This window comes from Rhinolophus hipposideros, assembly GCF_964194185.1.
Source record: "Rhinolophus hipposideros genome assembly, chromosome: 22".
In the NCBI taxonomy this organism is placed as follows: Eukaryota; Metazoa; Chordata; class Mammalia; order Chiroptera; family Rhinolophidae; genus Rhinolophus; species Rhinolophus hipposideros.
The window spans coordinates 33,883,500-33,901,064 of record NC_138068.1 but is presented as its reverse complement, the minus strand read 5'-3'; the positions used below and the strand labels follow the sequence as shown (position 1 = coordinate 33,901,064).

General features: G+C 35.5%; 1 protein-coding gene across 3 annotated transcripts in view; it reads left to right on the top strand.

Annotated features, from left to right (window-relative positions):
- TASP1 (taspase 1) overlaps positions 1–17,565 on the top strand; it is a 259,989-nt gene that overhangs the window by 104,352 nt on the left and 138,072 nt on the right. For 2 of the 3 annotated variants that reach the window (XM_081034656.1, XM_081034657.1), the window contains 2 exons: positions 3,513–3,632; positions 8,471–8,549. In XM_081034656.1, the coding sequence (XP_080890782.1) occupies positions 3,513–3,632; positions 8,471–8,549 (199 nt within the window). The remainder of the gene's footprint in view (positions 1–3,512; positions 3,633–8,470; positions 8,550–17,565) is intronic. The other variant, XR_013992327.1, reaches the window with a different exon arrangement.

Below are 17,565 nucleotides of genomic sequence, written 5' to 3'. Positions count from 1 at the left end.
TCTAATTTGGAGTGGAGAAAAATAAAAACTTTTGACATTAAGCCCAACAGTGATTAAATTCCTTAATTTTTATTTTAATTCTAGTATATCTTAGGTTTACTGTCCTTAACCAGTGGTTCTTCATGCGTATAAATTTTTGGTTATTGGTTACTTCAGGAATGTTTTATTTCAATGTTTTCCATAACACCTGTACTCTCTAGTACAACTTTATATATATGTTTATTCTGAGGGGAACTATAGTTCACATAGTTGCTTTTTAGTCACAATTTTATCAAGAAAGTAATATAAATAGTGTGTTTCAATCAAGGACAGTAGGTATATATGTATCTGTGTAGTGCTTGTACTTTTAAGTATTTATGGAGTGTAAGAGTATAATAGTAGCTCTACATAGTAACAGTCATTGTGTGTTTTTTAACCTTTCTAAGATTTCATTTCTGTACAAACGAGCATTGTGAAATTATTATGACCAAAATACCAGTGTTTGTCTTTCACTCAATTTATCTGCACTTCATAAAAATGCTTAAATATTACTTCATCATCCTTAAATTTGCTTTTCACTATGGGAAATCTATGAACTAATTCTTGAATATTTATGAAGTAATCCTGATTTTTGCAGGTGTTGTAAGCCCTTAGGAGTATTTACCTTAATTTGGAACAGGATTCTCTATTTTTTGCTTGGTTTTTCATTTTTGAAAACCAAGTTACAGTAAATCCATCTATTTATAATCCTTTTGAATCCTTCCACAGTAGTTTGGTTAGGCATATGAGTTCTCATAGTTCACGACATCCTGATTGAAATGCTCAGAGAATTATTTTACAGACAGTGTATATCACTGTGTATTTGTTATGTATCCCTGCAATAAAATTTCTACTTTATAGAATTCTTGGGTAGGATCAGCAGTCTTAATTAATAAAAAAAGAAGTAATAAAGAATACTTTTTCTTGACTTTTTTGTTGTTGAAGAAAGTTATTTTATAGTGTCTGTTTACTTGTATGAAAGTTTTCCACTTCTAAAAGAACCAGTATAAGATCAATAATTTAAAATACTTTGTAGTATGTTCATGGTGATATGATCATGGTGATAAGCTGCCAATTGATAATTGAACAAGATGGAGCTTGTTAATCTTCAGGGTTTTAAGTTCTCCTTCAGCAGATTTGTGCCTATAAAATTCTTTGCCTCAGAATGAGTAGAGCAGACATTTGAGTGATAGTGACCCTGTGGGACGCTACTAGCCATGTTTCTCAAAGTAGGGTCAGCATGCTGTGGACCAACAACATCAACGTTGCTGGGATGCAGTTAGATGTACAGTCTCGACCAATCCCAGATTACTCCATCAGAATCTGCATTTAAACAGATTCTCCAGATGATTTGCATGCACGTTAAAGTTTGAGAAGCCCTCCTGTAGAAGACATAAGACTTGGCATCTGGACAAGTAAATAGTTCTCTATCTGTGGTTGCAAGGATATAAAGATTCAGGAATTTTTTCTTAGAACAAGGAAACAAATGTTTACTTTAAAAGTATGTTTCTCTTTAGGAATACCCATCTTTTTTGTAACAAAATGTGTCTAATGCATTTCTTTACTTTAATACTTTTATCTACCAAAGAAGATAAAGTTCACTTTGTCCATACCAAATGAGCCAACACGGTTATTGTTAAATCTTTCCTTAGGTAGTGACATCCTCTGGATTTGCATGAAATTGAATCTTGAGTAAAGGAGGTGGAAGACTGAGGCTCTGCCATTAGAATGGCATGGCATGTATCATCACTTACTAGACTTGTTTTTGTGACAGAATTGTAGACATAATTTATTTCCTTCTAATTAATGAATAAGTATGTCTCGAATGTGTGCTGTTTGCAAAATGAAACAGAGTGGGTCAGCCCTTTCCTCAGAGAGTTTACAGTCAGGCAGAGTTTCAACTATCCTTGGAAGTCAGGCAACCTGTCACCAGTAGGAACTGTGGTATTCTGGGGTATGACCATGCGGATCCATTGGCAAGACTTCTCCCAGCTGTGATTTAAAGGGAGAGTAGGAACACAGCACTCATTTCAGTCAGACCTTTCCCATCCAAGTCTGTACTGTCATAGTATATCAGTATACTTAAGGGGAGTTAGAATTTAGAGCAAGAACCAAAGAAATATAAATGTCTACGAGGTGTGATCAAAACATATGGTGAATGTTTAAATTAAAAAAAATTATTACAGTAAAAGACACATTGCCATTAATACACGTCGCAATACTTCCCCTCGCCTCAAACACACGTATCCCATCGTTCTTGACACTTTCTGAAGCAGTTCTGGAAGTCCTCTTTCGTACGTGTCTTCATGCTCCATCATGACAATGCTCTGTGTCACACATCGCTTCTGGAACAGCAATTTCTGCCAAATAGAAGCATTCCAGTGTGTCCTTATCCACCTTATTCACTGGATCTGGCACTGTGCGACTTCTGGCTCTTCTCAAGTAAAAGTGATTCAGGACATCGAGGCAGCCACAACAGCACAACTAAAGACACTCATGAAAGAGGACTTCCAGAACTGTTTCAGAAAGTGGCAAGAAGGATGGGATAAGTGTGTTGGAAGTGAGGGGGAGTATTTTGAGAGTGATTAATGTCAATGTGTCTTTTACTGTAATAATATTTTTTATTTAAACATTCACTGTATTGTTTGAGCACACCTCATAGATGTACTTTCTCCTAACAGACTTAATGTAATATTTAGGAAGAATCTTCTGCTTCTTTTTTTTCTCCTTTGCATTCTGTTTCCATTATTTCAAAACTCACTTTAATGTTGCTCAACTTCTGAGATGGGCCTAGGTGCTTATTGACTTCTGGGGATTATCTTAGTGTGGCACTTCAAAACTTTTTAGCCAGTGACCCCTCAGTGCAAGTGAGACACAGAAACACAAAGATGCCTCTCAGGAACATACAGTTTTCTGCCATGCAATTGGCAAGCATATTATTGATATAGCAGAGAAAGGGGCTTGCCATAAATTTTCTTGCAAGCAAGGAATTGTTAAAGAAAATTATAGCATAGTATACTTTGACATTGTAAATGCTATTCTCTTCATTTATTGTGCCAACTATATTACTTACTTTTAGAAATTTGTGTATAATATTTTTAAAATTCTAATAGTGGCATTTATTGACTCACTTATGCCACAGAGCTTTTCCTCTACAAAAGCTCAATCATGAACTTAATTCTTGAGCATAAGAAGGCACTATGACATACTGTAATTTATATTAAATTGTTTCCCCCTCACTTAGAAAGGCATGCTAGTTAGGCTTATTATTAGAGAAAACCTTTTATTCAGGGTTTTTCAGTGGAAAATACATTTTGACTTGAACAGGATTTAAATGACAACTCGAAAATAGATAATTTTAAGAGATTGCTGAATGTTCCACGTAAGGATTAGCTCAGATTTTATGTCATGGTTGTACTGGAAAGTACTATGTCGTCATATCAGCTTGCCACCCACCGTGCTTAGTGAGTGCTCATGGCACTTTTGCTCTGTAGGAGAACGACTCAGGCACTTTGGACACAGTGGGCGCTGTGGTTGTGGACCACGAAGGGAATGTTGCTGCTGCTGTCTCCAGTGGAGGCTTGGCCTTGAAACATCCGGGGAGAGTTGGGCAGGTAAGTAATTACGGGGTTTTTAAATGGCTTTTCAGGTTAAAATATGGAATTTTCTTACAATTTTTAAACTGCAGATGTTTTCTTCTTTAGAAAAAAACAAAAGATGTCATTGTTTTTTAACATTCATGTAGTATAAGTCATCAATTAAATACCTTTTCAAGATGCTTAAAAAAAAAGAAAAAACTATTTCATAGTAATAGAGTTCTTTCTGATGTTTAAAATTGGTAATCTTGTGTTTTACTATTTTCAACAGAATGGGTCTGACCTGGGCAGTCAGTAGACATTTAATAAATGTGTGTTGATTTCCATTTTCTTTCTTTGTAAATGTCATTTTCTTTAAGGAGCAAGCACTACCTGACTATGTTGCTGCTTGCTTTTTAGGTGGGAAATGATTTTTAGGTGGGAAAAATATATATTTTGTATTTCTTCCCTTCAAGGAACATATTGACCCTCTAAATAAATAAGCATTGCAACTGTTTTGTAGACTAACCGGTATTTCAGGTCACCAACATATGATACCACTAAAAAAATCTAGATATAAGGAGGGTCTAATTTATGAGCAACTGACTTATTCCCAGTTCTCTGGCACATCTTTTTCTCCCCATCCCACCTTCAACCTTTAGGCCTATACTGAGAATGAAATTCAACACTCCATTTGATCTAGTAAGCTTTCTGAGTATAAACCAAGTTGGCACATTACTTATGGGCTTGGTAAATATTTGTTGAGTGAACAAATGAATTGGATACCCTTGCGGAGTCTGTTAAAGTAGTTGCAAGGGGTGTGTTTAAGCTCAGTGTTTGGATCTCGTGTTACATATGGAGCATTGCTTGGCTGCTCTTTGCACTTTGTCTCTCATGTTTGAGAAGAGTCGGCGTCACAGTTGCTTTGGACACGGTGGTTAGTGAATGCTTGAAGCAGAGTGATCTGATTCATGGAGGACATCTTTGCAAAGCCCCAAGTATCTTTTCCTAATCTGCCTTTTATTGTGGACAAGCCACTTACAGTTCTGTGGGGGCAAAGGGAAGGGAAGAATAATTAATTTTGTGTAACTCTTTGTCTACTGTACAAGTGGATTTATGGGGAATGATTGCAAAATATATATACAATGTTTTGAACTCATTATAAAAAAGCCTTTGTCTGGTCATGGTATTTTTCCACATTATAAGTTCGTATGTATTTGTCAAGTTTGGAATAAGAAAACCAAAGTTGGCATATCAGATTTGGATGCGTTGGTGGAGATGGAGAGAGAAAAGCCAGCAGAGCCACCTTCATTGGATTGCAATTCCCATTATTTTCTCACAGTTTTTTGTTTGTTTTGGTTATGGAAATAGCAACAACAGAACCAAGGATAGTGCTGGACTACATTAGCAGGATATTACATTGAACAGTCTTGAAGCTGTTCTGCCACTGCGCAGCAGACTATCCTGGAAAAAGCAATACTTACATATTTATTTGCTCCACTTGGCTAGTTTATGAATACCCAGTTTGTGAGAAGTGAAAAATCAGGAAAGGGTGTGGAGGAGAGGAATCAAAGTACTTACAGGAAAATACAGTTGATTAATTGGATTATACTGCTGGATAAGGAGATACAATAATCCTGGAAATATGTAAGCATCAAAAGAGAGGTCAAAAAAGCTGTTCTTGACCATCAGGACAAAATGTAACAAAATACACAAGCGAATTATTTTTAAAAAGCAAAAACTTTTTTTTAATGTGCTAAAACTAGATACTTTTATTAAATATGTTTAAATGTACAAATGAACTATTTAAAAATTTTAGCATATTACCCTGCTCTAGATACATAACAGTTCAGATGGTGAAATTGCAACTTGAATTAGAACTTATTTGCTGCTTTAGTTTACCACGATGAATTCTTATTTATCGTGGTAAGCTAAAGAAGCCAATAAGAATTTAAACTGAGACATGAGAACAGAATTATTATATTCCAGCCCCCTCCATACCCCACTCTACCCACATACAAATAGGCAGTTGAGTTTAGTGGTTAAGAGTATGGACTTTCGATTCAGGTAAACCTTTCTTTTAATCCCACCTCTCCATTCACCTGTCTCCCTACAATGGACAAGTTATTCAACATCCTTAAGCTCTATTTTCCACAACTGTAAAATGGGGGTAAAGAGCTACCTCACAAAGTTCTAGAATATTAAATGACGTACATACTGCATTTAAATTACTTATCATAATCCTTCATAATAACAACTGTAGCTGTTGTTTATTGTTTACTATGTGCAGCAGGTGTGTTAATTCACATGATTTTACAAAACTATGAGATGGGTGTTTTTATTATCCGCATTTTATAAAAGAGGAAACTAAGACCCAGAGAAGATTACGTAGTAATAATAAATATCATTTATATGACCTACTTTTACTGCATGATAATAGCTTTAATAAAATTTTACTACTAAAAATAAGGAAGTGCTTTTGCTGTTGCTGTTTTTTAAGGCCTGCTTAAAGTTATTATATTTTATCCAAAGAAATGGATGAGAGACAATCTCTGATTCTTCTTTTATCTTATCTAGCACTGTCTCAGCTCAGCCAATTTCAGAAGGTTAAAAAGTTAAGACAATGTCAGGTCATCAAATTGAGGACAGGTTAGCATAAAGGGAATTTGCTTAGAAGAAATGAGTAAGAACAAATGTTCTTTCTTTTCTAGAAAGAGATGACCTCCACTGGGTTTCTAAGAGGTATCCTTATGGCCTTATTTACTATTTTTTGCGTGCACGCTCCTGGTTAAGATATTTGTGGGGAATAGAAAGGATAGTGGGCTAATGTCTAGCATTTTCAATGAAGGAAGAATGGGCCCTTCTACCGAGGTCACAGGTTCTCTAAGGCTGTGGTTGATCCGGCATCTGTCCCAGGTAGTAACCAGTTGAATGGCTTATCCCACAAGTCTGCCAGTTTTATTAGGAAATTCATGTGTTGAATCCCTTCTGTAGGGTTTTCAGTTGCCATTCTGACCCAGCAGTCTTATGTATTTAGAAAGCACAGTGTTTTCAAAGGCAATAATGTATTTTCTACTGTCTGCCATATTGGGAGTGTTATGTTCAGTTCTTGGTTTTACTTTTAAGAGAGCTATTGTGACAACTGGGAATGGTAATTGTGGGTCACACAAACATGGGAGACTTCATCTCCAATTTTTCTAGATTTTGTATTATTTCTCAAGGAGGATTATTGAGAGAGCGAGAGAGAAAGAGAGAGAGAGGGAGAGACTTTCAAAGTCTTGAGGAACAGTTTACAAATCTTAGCACCCTTTGAATGAGAAAACAACACTGGGGTACCAGGATAGCTGTTTAAAAAATTCAGAGGAACTTAGAGGGAGGTTCAGATTTTTCCAGAGAGTAGAACCATTACTAATGGATAGAAGTTATAATGAAGCAGACATTCCTTACGCGACCTATGGAAGAACTTTCCACCAAAGGGAATTGTCCAAAAGGGGGATATGTTCTCATATGATGAGGTAGTGAGCTTCTCAGTGTCAGAAGTACCTGGAATATTTCATGGCGATTCCTGCTCTGGTTAGAATATTGGAACAAATGAATTCTGAAGTCCTTGTAAAAAGGAATAGAATTATTATAGAAAGCTGAAGTCCATCTGGTCACTATTCCCAGTCTTCGCTTCCTCCTTCACTCCTCAAAAGAATTTTATGGGAATATCTTTTTCTTCCATCAGTCATACTGAATAGAATATATTATGGTTCTCTGGTTCTCTCTCTCTCTCTCTCTCTCTCTCTCTCTCTCTCTTTCTCTCTCTCTCTCTCGGAATTAATTAATTAATTTAATTCTTTTTTAAAACTTTTCAGTGAATTCCACATATTGCTATGCCGATGTTTATCCATTTCCTTACTGATTGACATTTACGTTTTTTTTAGTTTTTCATTCTCACCAAACATGTGGTGATGAACATTAGTAACCATACCTCCTTGGATTTCTCTGTCTAAGGGTTTTTCTAACTGCTTCTAAGGAGTAGCAAATTGTCAGTTGTGATTCCCTTCCCAAAGTCAGAGAAGTCATTGTGAATATTGAAGAGAGGAATCCAGACATTCTGGATAACATTAATTGGAAACAAAATTGGAATGATTGACATATTCTTTTATAAAACCATAGTAGTTTGTGTTCCTTGTTGTGTTTTAGACATATAAATGTGTTCCACCACCTCACAAAGTGATTAGCTTGAACAGGCCTTTCTGCCTCCTTTCTTTACATCTGGCAGACTCTAGCACCGTGGAGAGCATAGGGATCTTTAAGTGCCATTCCTATTGAGTCACCCCAAGGGAGGCATGGAAAAGGCTCTCTCACAGAGGGTTTCCCAGAGGATGACAGGAGGACCACCTGCATCCCAGTCTCCTTGGGCCCTGGTTAATGTAGCCTTTTCCTGTGCCAGCCCCCAGACCACTGAATCAGAATATACGGGAACAAAGGTTCCTGTCACCAGTTTCTCAGGTAATTTGACAGACACCTAGTTTGAGAACTACTATTTTAAGGCAACCATAAGGATTTCAAGAGGCCAGAAGAGCAGCTAGCTGACAAATTACAATATGGGGAAGATTTTCCAGGGAAGGGAAAATGACTGTTGATGAGACTAAGAAACTTTCTTTTACTATTTTCTAAAAAATTTTAGACCAGTACAATAGCTGAAAATACAGTTTTGATAGTGTTAGAACCGTTGTTTGTGTAGGTTTTATATAACCTCGGATATTATTGCCTAGTTGATACACATCATTATTAAATTTATTAGGTGGGTACGATTTTGTCTTCTGTTGAAAGCTAGTAATTACATATGTTTGTGAAATGTTATATTTGTCTATTTTGTTTTTTTGCAGGCTGCTCTTTATGGATGTGGCTGCTGGGCTGAAAATACTGGAGCTCATAATCCCTACTCCACAGCTGTGAGTACCTCAGGTATTTGCTGCTTTCATGACCATTTTTCATAACTTCAACCTTGTAGATCATTTAATGATTGAAAACTATTTTTATGTAAACATAAAGCATGTTCTAAGACACTGCATACATAGGATTATTGGTAAAAGATCTTTGATACTTGGGAGCTTTTAAGGATTGTTTCAAAATGTAAGTATCACAGTGTGAATGCTTTCCTAACATTTTCAACACAACCCTAGAATTAACTATACCTTAATAATATTTTTTACAGATTTTTGTCTCTAATGACTCATGATAGTGCCAAATTCAGATCACAAATGATATAAAAGTAGCAAGGCATTTCAAAAACTCAGAGATAATCTTTCGGGTAAAATATTGACATAAAATTTACAAGGTGTACTTTGAAATGTATAGTTTATGACATCCAATCCTCTAATGACACTTTTAAAAAATGTACATCTTTTTGTACCTGTATTAGGAAAGTCATCGTTTACAAACGAGTGTGTGTGTGTGTGTGTGTGTGCGCGCATGTGCGCTAGGGGTTGAATTTTAATGGGCAGAATAGTTGTTGTTTAGATCAAAGTTTTCATATGCTTGTGCCAGATGGACTTGAAGCTTTTTTTAAAATATGATATGCTTGGTGATATGCATGGTTGACAAAATAATATTGGTTTACTGTTATCTATTAAGTTATCTATTAAGTTACAGTCCTAGGCCTTTCTCCCCATATCCTCAGGCTTTATTAGTAGGGAAGATGGATATGGCTGCCTTTCCTTCCTTTCTCTCTTCAGTTTCTTGCGACATTGGTTTCTGTCGCACCACTCTAACAAACCACCCAATCCAGTGGTCTTTTTATCCTGGTAACTCTTGACTCTTTCTGTGATCTCTGATGTACCAGTAAGCAGTTATTTTCTTTCTGTCTGCAGCGTAGATCCTGGAACTCTCGTGGTTTATTGTGCTTCTCTGACTTGCTCCATCTTGGCCTTTTTCATAGACTCTTCCCGTTGTGAACAACCACAGATACAGGCCTCTGCTGTCTTTTCTTTATCTTACCATATGCTTTCACATGATTTCTGCAGTTATCTCTTAGGGTATTGGCTTCCTTCTCTCTACTCTAGACTTTGCCCTTGATGCCCACGTGAGTCCTTTCCTACTTCCTGTTGGACACGTCCCTGTGGGTGTCATGTAGAGTCAAATTCAGCAGACTCAATAAAACACCTTGTTTCTCATTCCCACCCCTTGGCCATTGTTCTCCTGAATTCCCTATTTTTGTTATTGCCATCACTATCGTATTCTTTGCTCAGACTTGAAATCTTAGTACCATTCTTATATTTTTATTTCTTTCTATTTCTGCTGACCTGACTCTGTCATTTCAGATCCATGTTCTCCCTGCCTATTGTAGCAGCCTCTTGAACTAGATCCATTCCTCATATCAGTGGGAAAATAAGACTGTGAGCCACTGACCTATCAGGTGAAGTCCCAACAAATTAATGTTGGGACTTCAAATTAAAACCATAACTTGGTTTTAATTTGGGACTACAAATTAAACCATAGTAATATAATTGGCAAGAAGTTGTTTTTCAGTGTTTTTTTTTAAATTTGTATAAGAGTTTATTTGAACCAAACTGATGACAATTACTGGGAAGCAAGATCTCAGATGCTTTTCAGTCTTTTATTTTTAAAGGGATGAGAATAATGTTAATTTTTAATGTAATATTGGTAGACATGGAAATCTTTACACATAATGTTTAGGAATTAGCTTGTGCCCAAATTAGGTATGGCCCTATATCTACGGAAAATTGTGGTATTTGAATAAACCAAAGTCTAAAATAGATAATTCATTGTTTTATATTTATTTTCTCAAAGACATATCAGTTGGTTCAGTTTTATTGTTGGTCAATATGTTGTTCAGTTAGTTCATTTGTTCTTATTTAAATGTTACTCTCACGTGTAGATGTTAGGAGACCTGGATTCTACTATAAGCTGAAATCCTGAGAGCTTGCCTGCCTATGTCACTTTGGAAAAGACAATCAGTTACCTTGGGATGTCCACCACCCTTGTTTCTTAAATTGGTGATGGGGAAGTTGTAATAAGGACACACTTAATGGATTTGATTCTGTTAATTAGAATGCAATGTGTGGGTAAAGCTAAAAATTGTAAAATTAAGTTCTTTCTCCCTTCTCCTTGGGTATTTCCTCCTTTGCCCACCTTGTATCAATTGAAGATAGTTTCATATGACTAAAGATAACTTTAGGCTTACTTGGATGCCCAGCTCGCCATGTTATATTCTTCCCAAGTTAAAGGACTAACCATCATCAGCCTACAGAACCTGAAGATATTAGAGCAAGTTTCCAGTTCCTTTCATTTGTGGGACTTTGTGTAATCACCCTTGTTTCTCCTGGGGCTGATGCTATGAGGTTGACAATGGAAACACATGGCAGAGTTGGGTGACCAAATTAGAAGATAGGTGGAACACAGAATTTTACATTTGTTTGGACAAAGTAAAAAAGACTTGTGCCTTAGGCTGTTGCAGAAAGTCTGGAGACCTGGACTACATTTTAAGTTTATAGTCTTGGAAGGTGATAATTGAAAGGCAGAAGGAAGATAGTTATGGTAAGGGTAGGACTCTCCTAAGGCCAGACAGGATATGGTCATTAGCCTGAGGGATAAACTCTAGCATCTTGTTCTCATCACTGTTTGGGAAGTAATGAGTAGGGAGTAGGAAGAGGATGGGGTGGTAGGAGCTGACCTTGCAAACTCTGACTAATGTCTGGCATCACAGAAATTTGCCTAGATAGGGAGGGAGCAGAGTAGATACCTGGGTCTTTGTTCAGACTCTTTCATTCATTGGTTGTGACCCTGGCAAAGGGTTATTTGTAAAACAGGAATATATTTACCTTAATATTTATGAGGATTGAATGAGTTGACACATGATAGGCACTTCTTGACCCAGAGTAGTGCCTCAATAATTACATTAGTTGAGTTGAAGTCACCGTCTTTTATAAGATACACCATTATTTTTAAAAATATTTTTTTATCATAGTAAGAACTCTTAACATGAGATCTACCATACCAAAAATATATATATGTTTTTTGCCATTTTAACCATTTAAAAAAGATAGAGTTGGCATGCCATATTATATTAGTTTCAGGTGTATAACATAATGATTTGACATTTATATACCTTATGAAGTGATCACCCCGATAAGTCTAGTTGACCATCTGTCCTTGTACAAAGTTATTACAATATTACTGACTATATTCGTTATGCTGTACATTATATCCTCATGACTTATTTATTATATAACTGGAAGTTTGTATCTCTTAATCCCCTTCACCTTTTCCATCCATCCCCCTAGCACCTCCCCTCTCGCAACCATCAGTTTGTTCTCTGTGTCTATGAATCTGTTTTTTTTGTTTGTTTTTTAGATTCCACATGTAAGTGAAATCATAAGGTATTTGTCTTTCTCTATCCGTCTTATTTCACCTAGCATAATACCATCTAGGTATACCCATGTTGTCACAAATGGCAAGATTTCATTTTTTCATGGCTGAATAATATTCCATTGTGTATATATCTTCCTTATCCATTCATTTATCGATAGAGCACCTAGATTGCTTCCATATCTTGGCTATTGTAAATGATACTGCACTGAACACAGGGGTGCATATATTTTTTCCAATCAGTGTTTTGTTTTCTTCAGATATATACCCAGAAGTGGAATTGCTGTGTCATATAGTAGTTCTATTTTTAATTTTTTGAGGAATTGCTATAATATATTGTGTTCCATAGTGGGTACACAAACCAGCGGTGCCTGAAGGTTCCTTTTTTTTCACATCCTTGCCAACACTTATTTCTTGTCTTCTTGATAATAGCCACTTAGACAAATATTTGGTAATACCTTATTGTGCTTTTGACTTGCATTTCCCTGATGATAGTGATGTTGAACATCTTTTCATGTGTCTGTTGGCCATCTGTATGTCTTCTTTGGAGAAATGTCTATTCAGGTCCTCTGCCCATTTTTAAATTGTATTGTTTGTTTTTCTGAGACTGAATTGTATGAGGTCTTTATATTTTTTGGATATTAACCCCTTATTGGGTATATAATTTGCAAGTACAGTCATATGATGCATAACAACATTCAGTCAATGACAGACCGCATATACAACAATGATATACCATATAGCTTAGGTGTGTATAGTAGGCTGTACCATCTCGGTTTGTGTAAGTACATCTGTGAGGTTCACACAATGACGAAATCACTTAACAACACAGTTTTTAGAATGTATTTCCATCATTAAGTGGCATATGACTGTATTATCTCCTATTCAATAGGTTGCATTTCCATTTTGTTGATGGTTTCCTTCTCTGTGCAAAACCTTTTTAGTTTGATGTGGTTCCATTTGTTTATTTTTGCTTTTGTTGCCCGTGCCTGAGGTGATATATCCAAAAAATATTGCTAAGACCAATGTTAAAGAGTTTACAGCCTATGTTTTCTTCTACAAGTTTTATGGTTTCAGGTCTTACATTTAAGTGTTTAGTCTATTTTGAGTTTATTTTTATAAGTAGTGTAAGAATGGTCTAGTTGCACTTTTTTGGTATATACCTGTCCAGTTTTCCCAACACCATTTTTTGATGAGACTGCTCTTTCCCTACTGTATATTCTTGCTTTCTTTTTGTAGTTTAAATGATCATCTAAGCATGGGTTTATTTCTGGGCTCTCTATTCTGTTCCATTTATCTATATGTTTGTTTTTTGTGCCAGTATCATACTGTTTGATTACTATAGCTTTGTAGTATAGTTTGAAATCTGTACGTAATACCGCCAACTTCCACCCACCACCACCTCAGGTTGCTTGGCTATTTGGGTTTTGTGGTTCCATACAAATTTGGGATTATTTGTTCTAGTTCTGTGAAAAATGCCATTTGTATTTTTTTTAAGCAGGTAAGTCTTTTTTTTTTTTTTTTTTTTTAAGATTTTTTATTGGAAGGGAAACAGGACTTTATTGGGGAACAGTGTGTACTTCCAGGACTTTTTTCCAAGTCAAGTTGTTGTCCTTTCAGTTTTAGTTGTGGAGGGTGCAGCTCAGCTCCAGGTCCAGTTACCATTGTTAGTTGCAGGGGCACAGCCCACTATCCCTTGTGGGAGTTGTATCGACAACCTTGTGGTTGAGAGGATGCACTCCAACCAACTGAGCCTCCGGGAGCTCAGCGGCAGTTCAGCTTAAGGTGCTGTGTTCAATCGTAGTTGCAGGGGGCAGAGCCCACCATCCCTTGCGGGAGTCGAGGAGTCAAACTGGCAACCTTGTGGTTAAGAGCCACTGGCCCATGTGGGAATCAAACCGGCAGCCTTTGGCGTTAAGAACATGGAACTCCAACCGCCTGAGCCACCAGGCTGGCCCTGCCATTGGTATTTTGATAGGGGTTGCATTGAATGTATAAATTGCTTTGGTTAGTACAGACATTTAAACAGTGTTCATCCTTCCAATCTATGAGCACAGTATATCTTTCCATTTATTTGCATTGTCTTCAATTTCTTTGATCAATGTCTTTCAGTTTTTGGAGTACAGGTGTTTCACCCCTTGGTTAAATTTATTTCTAGGTATTTTATTCTTTTTGATGCAATTGTATATGGGATTGTTCTCTTAATTTCTCCTTCTGATAGTTCTTTATTAGTGTATAAAGCAACAGATTTCCGCATATTAATTTTGTATCCTTCAACTTACTAAATCCATTTATTCTAAATTTTTTGGTGGAGTCTTTAGAGTTTTCTATATATAATATGTCATCTGCAAATAGTGACAGTTTTAATTTTACCCTTTTCAATTTGGATAGCTTTTATTTCTTGGTGTCTGGTTGCTGTGGCTAGGGCTTCCAATAGTATGTTGAATAAAAGTGGTGAGACTGGGCATTTATGTCTTGTTGTTGATCTTAGTGAAAAAGCTTTTAGCTTTTTACCATTGAATATGATATTAGCTGTAAGTTTGCCATATATGGCATTTATTGTGTTGAGGTATATTCCCTCTATATTCACTTTGCTGAGAGGTTTTATCATCAGTGGATACTAAATTTTGTCAAATGCTTTTCCTGCATCTATTGAGATGATTAAATGATTTTAATCCTTTGTTTTCTTAATGTTGTGTATCACATTTATTGATTTGTGAATATTGAACCGTTCTTGCATCACTGTAATAAATCCCACTTGATCACCATGCATTATCCTTTTAATGTATTGTTGAATTTCATTTGCTAAAATTTTGTTGAGGATTTTTGCATTTATGTTCATCAGAGTTATTTGCTTATAATTTTCTGGTTTGTTTTGTTTCATTTTGTTTTTGTAGTGTCTTTGTCTGGTTTTGGTATCCGAGTAATGCTGGCCTCATAAAATGAGTTTGGAAGCCTTTCTTACTCTTCAATTATTTGGAGTAGTTTGAGAAGGATAGGTAGTATTAATTCTTTAAATGTTTGGTAGAATTCACCTGTGCAGCCATGTAGTGTTGGGCTTTTGTTTGTTGAGAGTTTTTTTATTACTGATTTAATTTTGTTACTGCTAGTCGGCCTATTCAGATTTTCAGTTTCCTCCTCACTTAGTCTTGGAAGATTATACAAGTATGTTTCTAGGAAATTATTCATTTTTTTTCTAGATTATCCAATTTGTTGGCATATAATTGTTTGTAGTATTCTCAAGATCCTTTGTATTTCACTGGTGTCAGTTGTAACTTCTCTTTCATTTATAATTTTATTTATTTGGACCCTCTCTCTGTTTTTCTTTATGAGTCTGCCTGAAGTTCTATCAATTTCATTTATCTTTTCAAAGAACAAACTCTTAAGTTTCATTGATCTTTTTTTGTCTCTATTTTGTTTATTTGCACTCTAATCCTTATTTCCTTCCTTCTGCTAACTTTGAGCTTTGTTTATTCTTTTTCTAGTTTCTTTAGGAAGTCTAAAAATCTCAAAAAATCTAAAAGGTTTTGAGATTTTCTTTTTCTTGTTTCTTAAATTAGGCCTGTATCACTATAAATTTCCCTCATAGAACTGTTTTTTCTGTGTCCTATAGGTTTTGGTACGTTGTATTTCCATTTTCATTCGTGTCAAGGTTTCTTTTTTTTTTTTTTTTTAATTTTCTCTTTGATTACTTCATTGATCCATTGGTTTATTTAGTTGCATGTTGTTTAGCCTCCATATGTTTGTGTTTTTTCTAGTTTTCTTTTTGTAATTGGTTTCTACTTTCATACTGTTATGGTCACAAAAGATGCTTGATATGATTTATGTCTTCTTAAATTTATTTCATGTGCATATACGGTAGAGCAAACTACCATAACTTTTTTTTTTTTTTTTTTTTTTTAAGGAGGACACAGCTCACAGTGGCCCATGTGGGGATTGTGCTCAGCTAACTGTCCATCCCCTTTTCTTAAATGTATTGAGAATTGTTCTGTGGCCTAACATGTAACCTTTCTTGGAGAATGTTTTGTGTGCACTTGAACAGAATGTGTATTCTGCTATTTTTGGATGGAATATTCTATTAAGACCATTTGATCTAATGTGTCATTTAAGGCTACTGTTCTTTTTGGCTTTCTGTCTGAATGATGTAAGTGGAGTGTTCAAGTCCCCTGCTAATATTGCATTATTTTCAATTTCTCCCTTTATGTCTGTTAATATTTGCTTTATATATTTAGGTACTCCTATGTTGTGTGTTTGGATATATAACTCTCTTCTTTATCATTATGAAATACCCTTTTTTGTTTCTTGTTCCAGTCTTTGTTTTAAAGTCTATTTTGTGTGTTATAGGTATTGCTACCCCAGCTTTCTTTTTGTTTGTTTTTGCATTAAATATCTTTTCTATCACTTCACTTTCAGTCCGTGTCTGTTTATCTGGAATGAGTCTCTAGTAGACAGCATATATATGGGTCTTGTTTTTTAATCCAATCAGCTACCCTATGTCTTTTGATTAGAGCATTTAGCCCATTTACATTTAAAGTAATTATTGATAGGTATGCAGTCATTGCCATTTTGTTGTTTTCTAGTTGTTTTTGTAGACCTCCTGCTCTTACTCTCTTCCCTTGTGATTTGATGACTTTTTTTAGTGTTTTGTTTAGATTTCTTTCTCTTTACTATTTGTGTATCTTTTAAAAGTTTCTGGTTTGCAGTTTTTATGAGATTTTTATATAACAACCTATTTATATGGCAGTCTATTTAAATTGATGGTTGCTTAAGTTTAAATACATTATAAAAGCACTACATTTTTACTCACACCACTTACCCATTTTATGTTTTTGGTGTTTTGTGTGTCTGTTTGTGTGTATTCCTTAACTAATGTAGATACAGATGATTTTACTATTTTTATCTTTTAACCTTTTAACTAGCTTTAATATTGGCTGATTTCTACCTTTACTATATGTTTGCCTTTACCAGTGAAATTTTTATGTTGTATATATTTTCTTATTTCTAGTTTTGGACTTTGCTTTCTGCCTAAAGAAGTCACTTTTACATTTTTTGTAATGCCAGTTTAGTGGTGATAGACTCCTCCAGCTTGTCTGGGAAACTCTACTTCAATTCTGAATGATAACCTTGCCAAGTAGAGTATTCTTGGTTGTAGGTTTTCTATTTCATCATTTTGAATATATCATGTCACTCCCTTCTGCCCTGCAAAGTTTCTGCTGAAAACTCAGCTGATAGTCTTATGGGGAGATTCCAATGTATTTAACAAGTTGTTTTTCTCTTGCTGCTTTTAAGATTTTTCTCTTTCTCTTTAACTTTTGACCTTTTAATTATGACGTGTGTGCCTTGGTATTTGTCTCTTTGGCTTCATCTTGTTTGGAACTCTCTATGCCTCTTGGAGTTGGATGTTTCCTTTGCCATATTAGGGGAGTTTGCAGCTATTGTTTCTCCAAATAGGTTTCCTTTATTTTTTTTTTCTTTTTCTTCTCCCTCTGTGACTCCTATAATACAATTGTCAGTATGATTGATGTTGTCCCAGAGGTCCCTTAAACTATACTTATTTTTCAAAACTTTTTCCTATTTTGATTAATTTCCATTA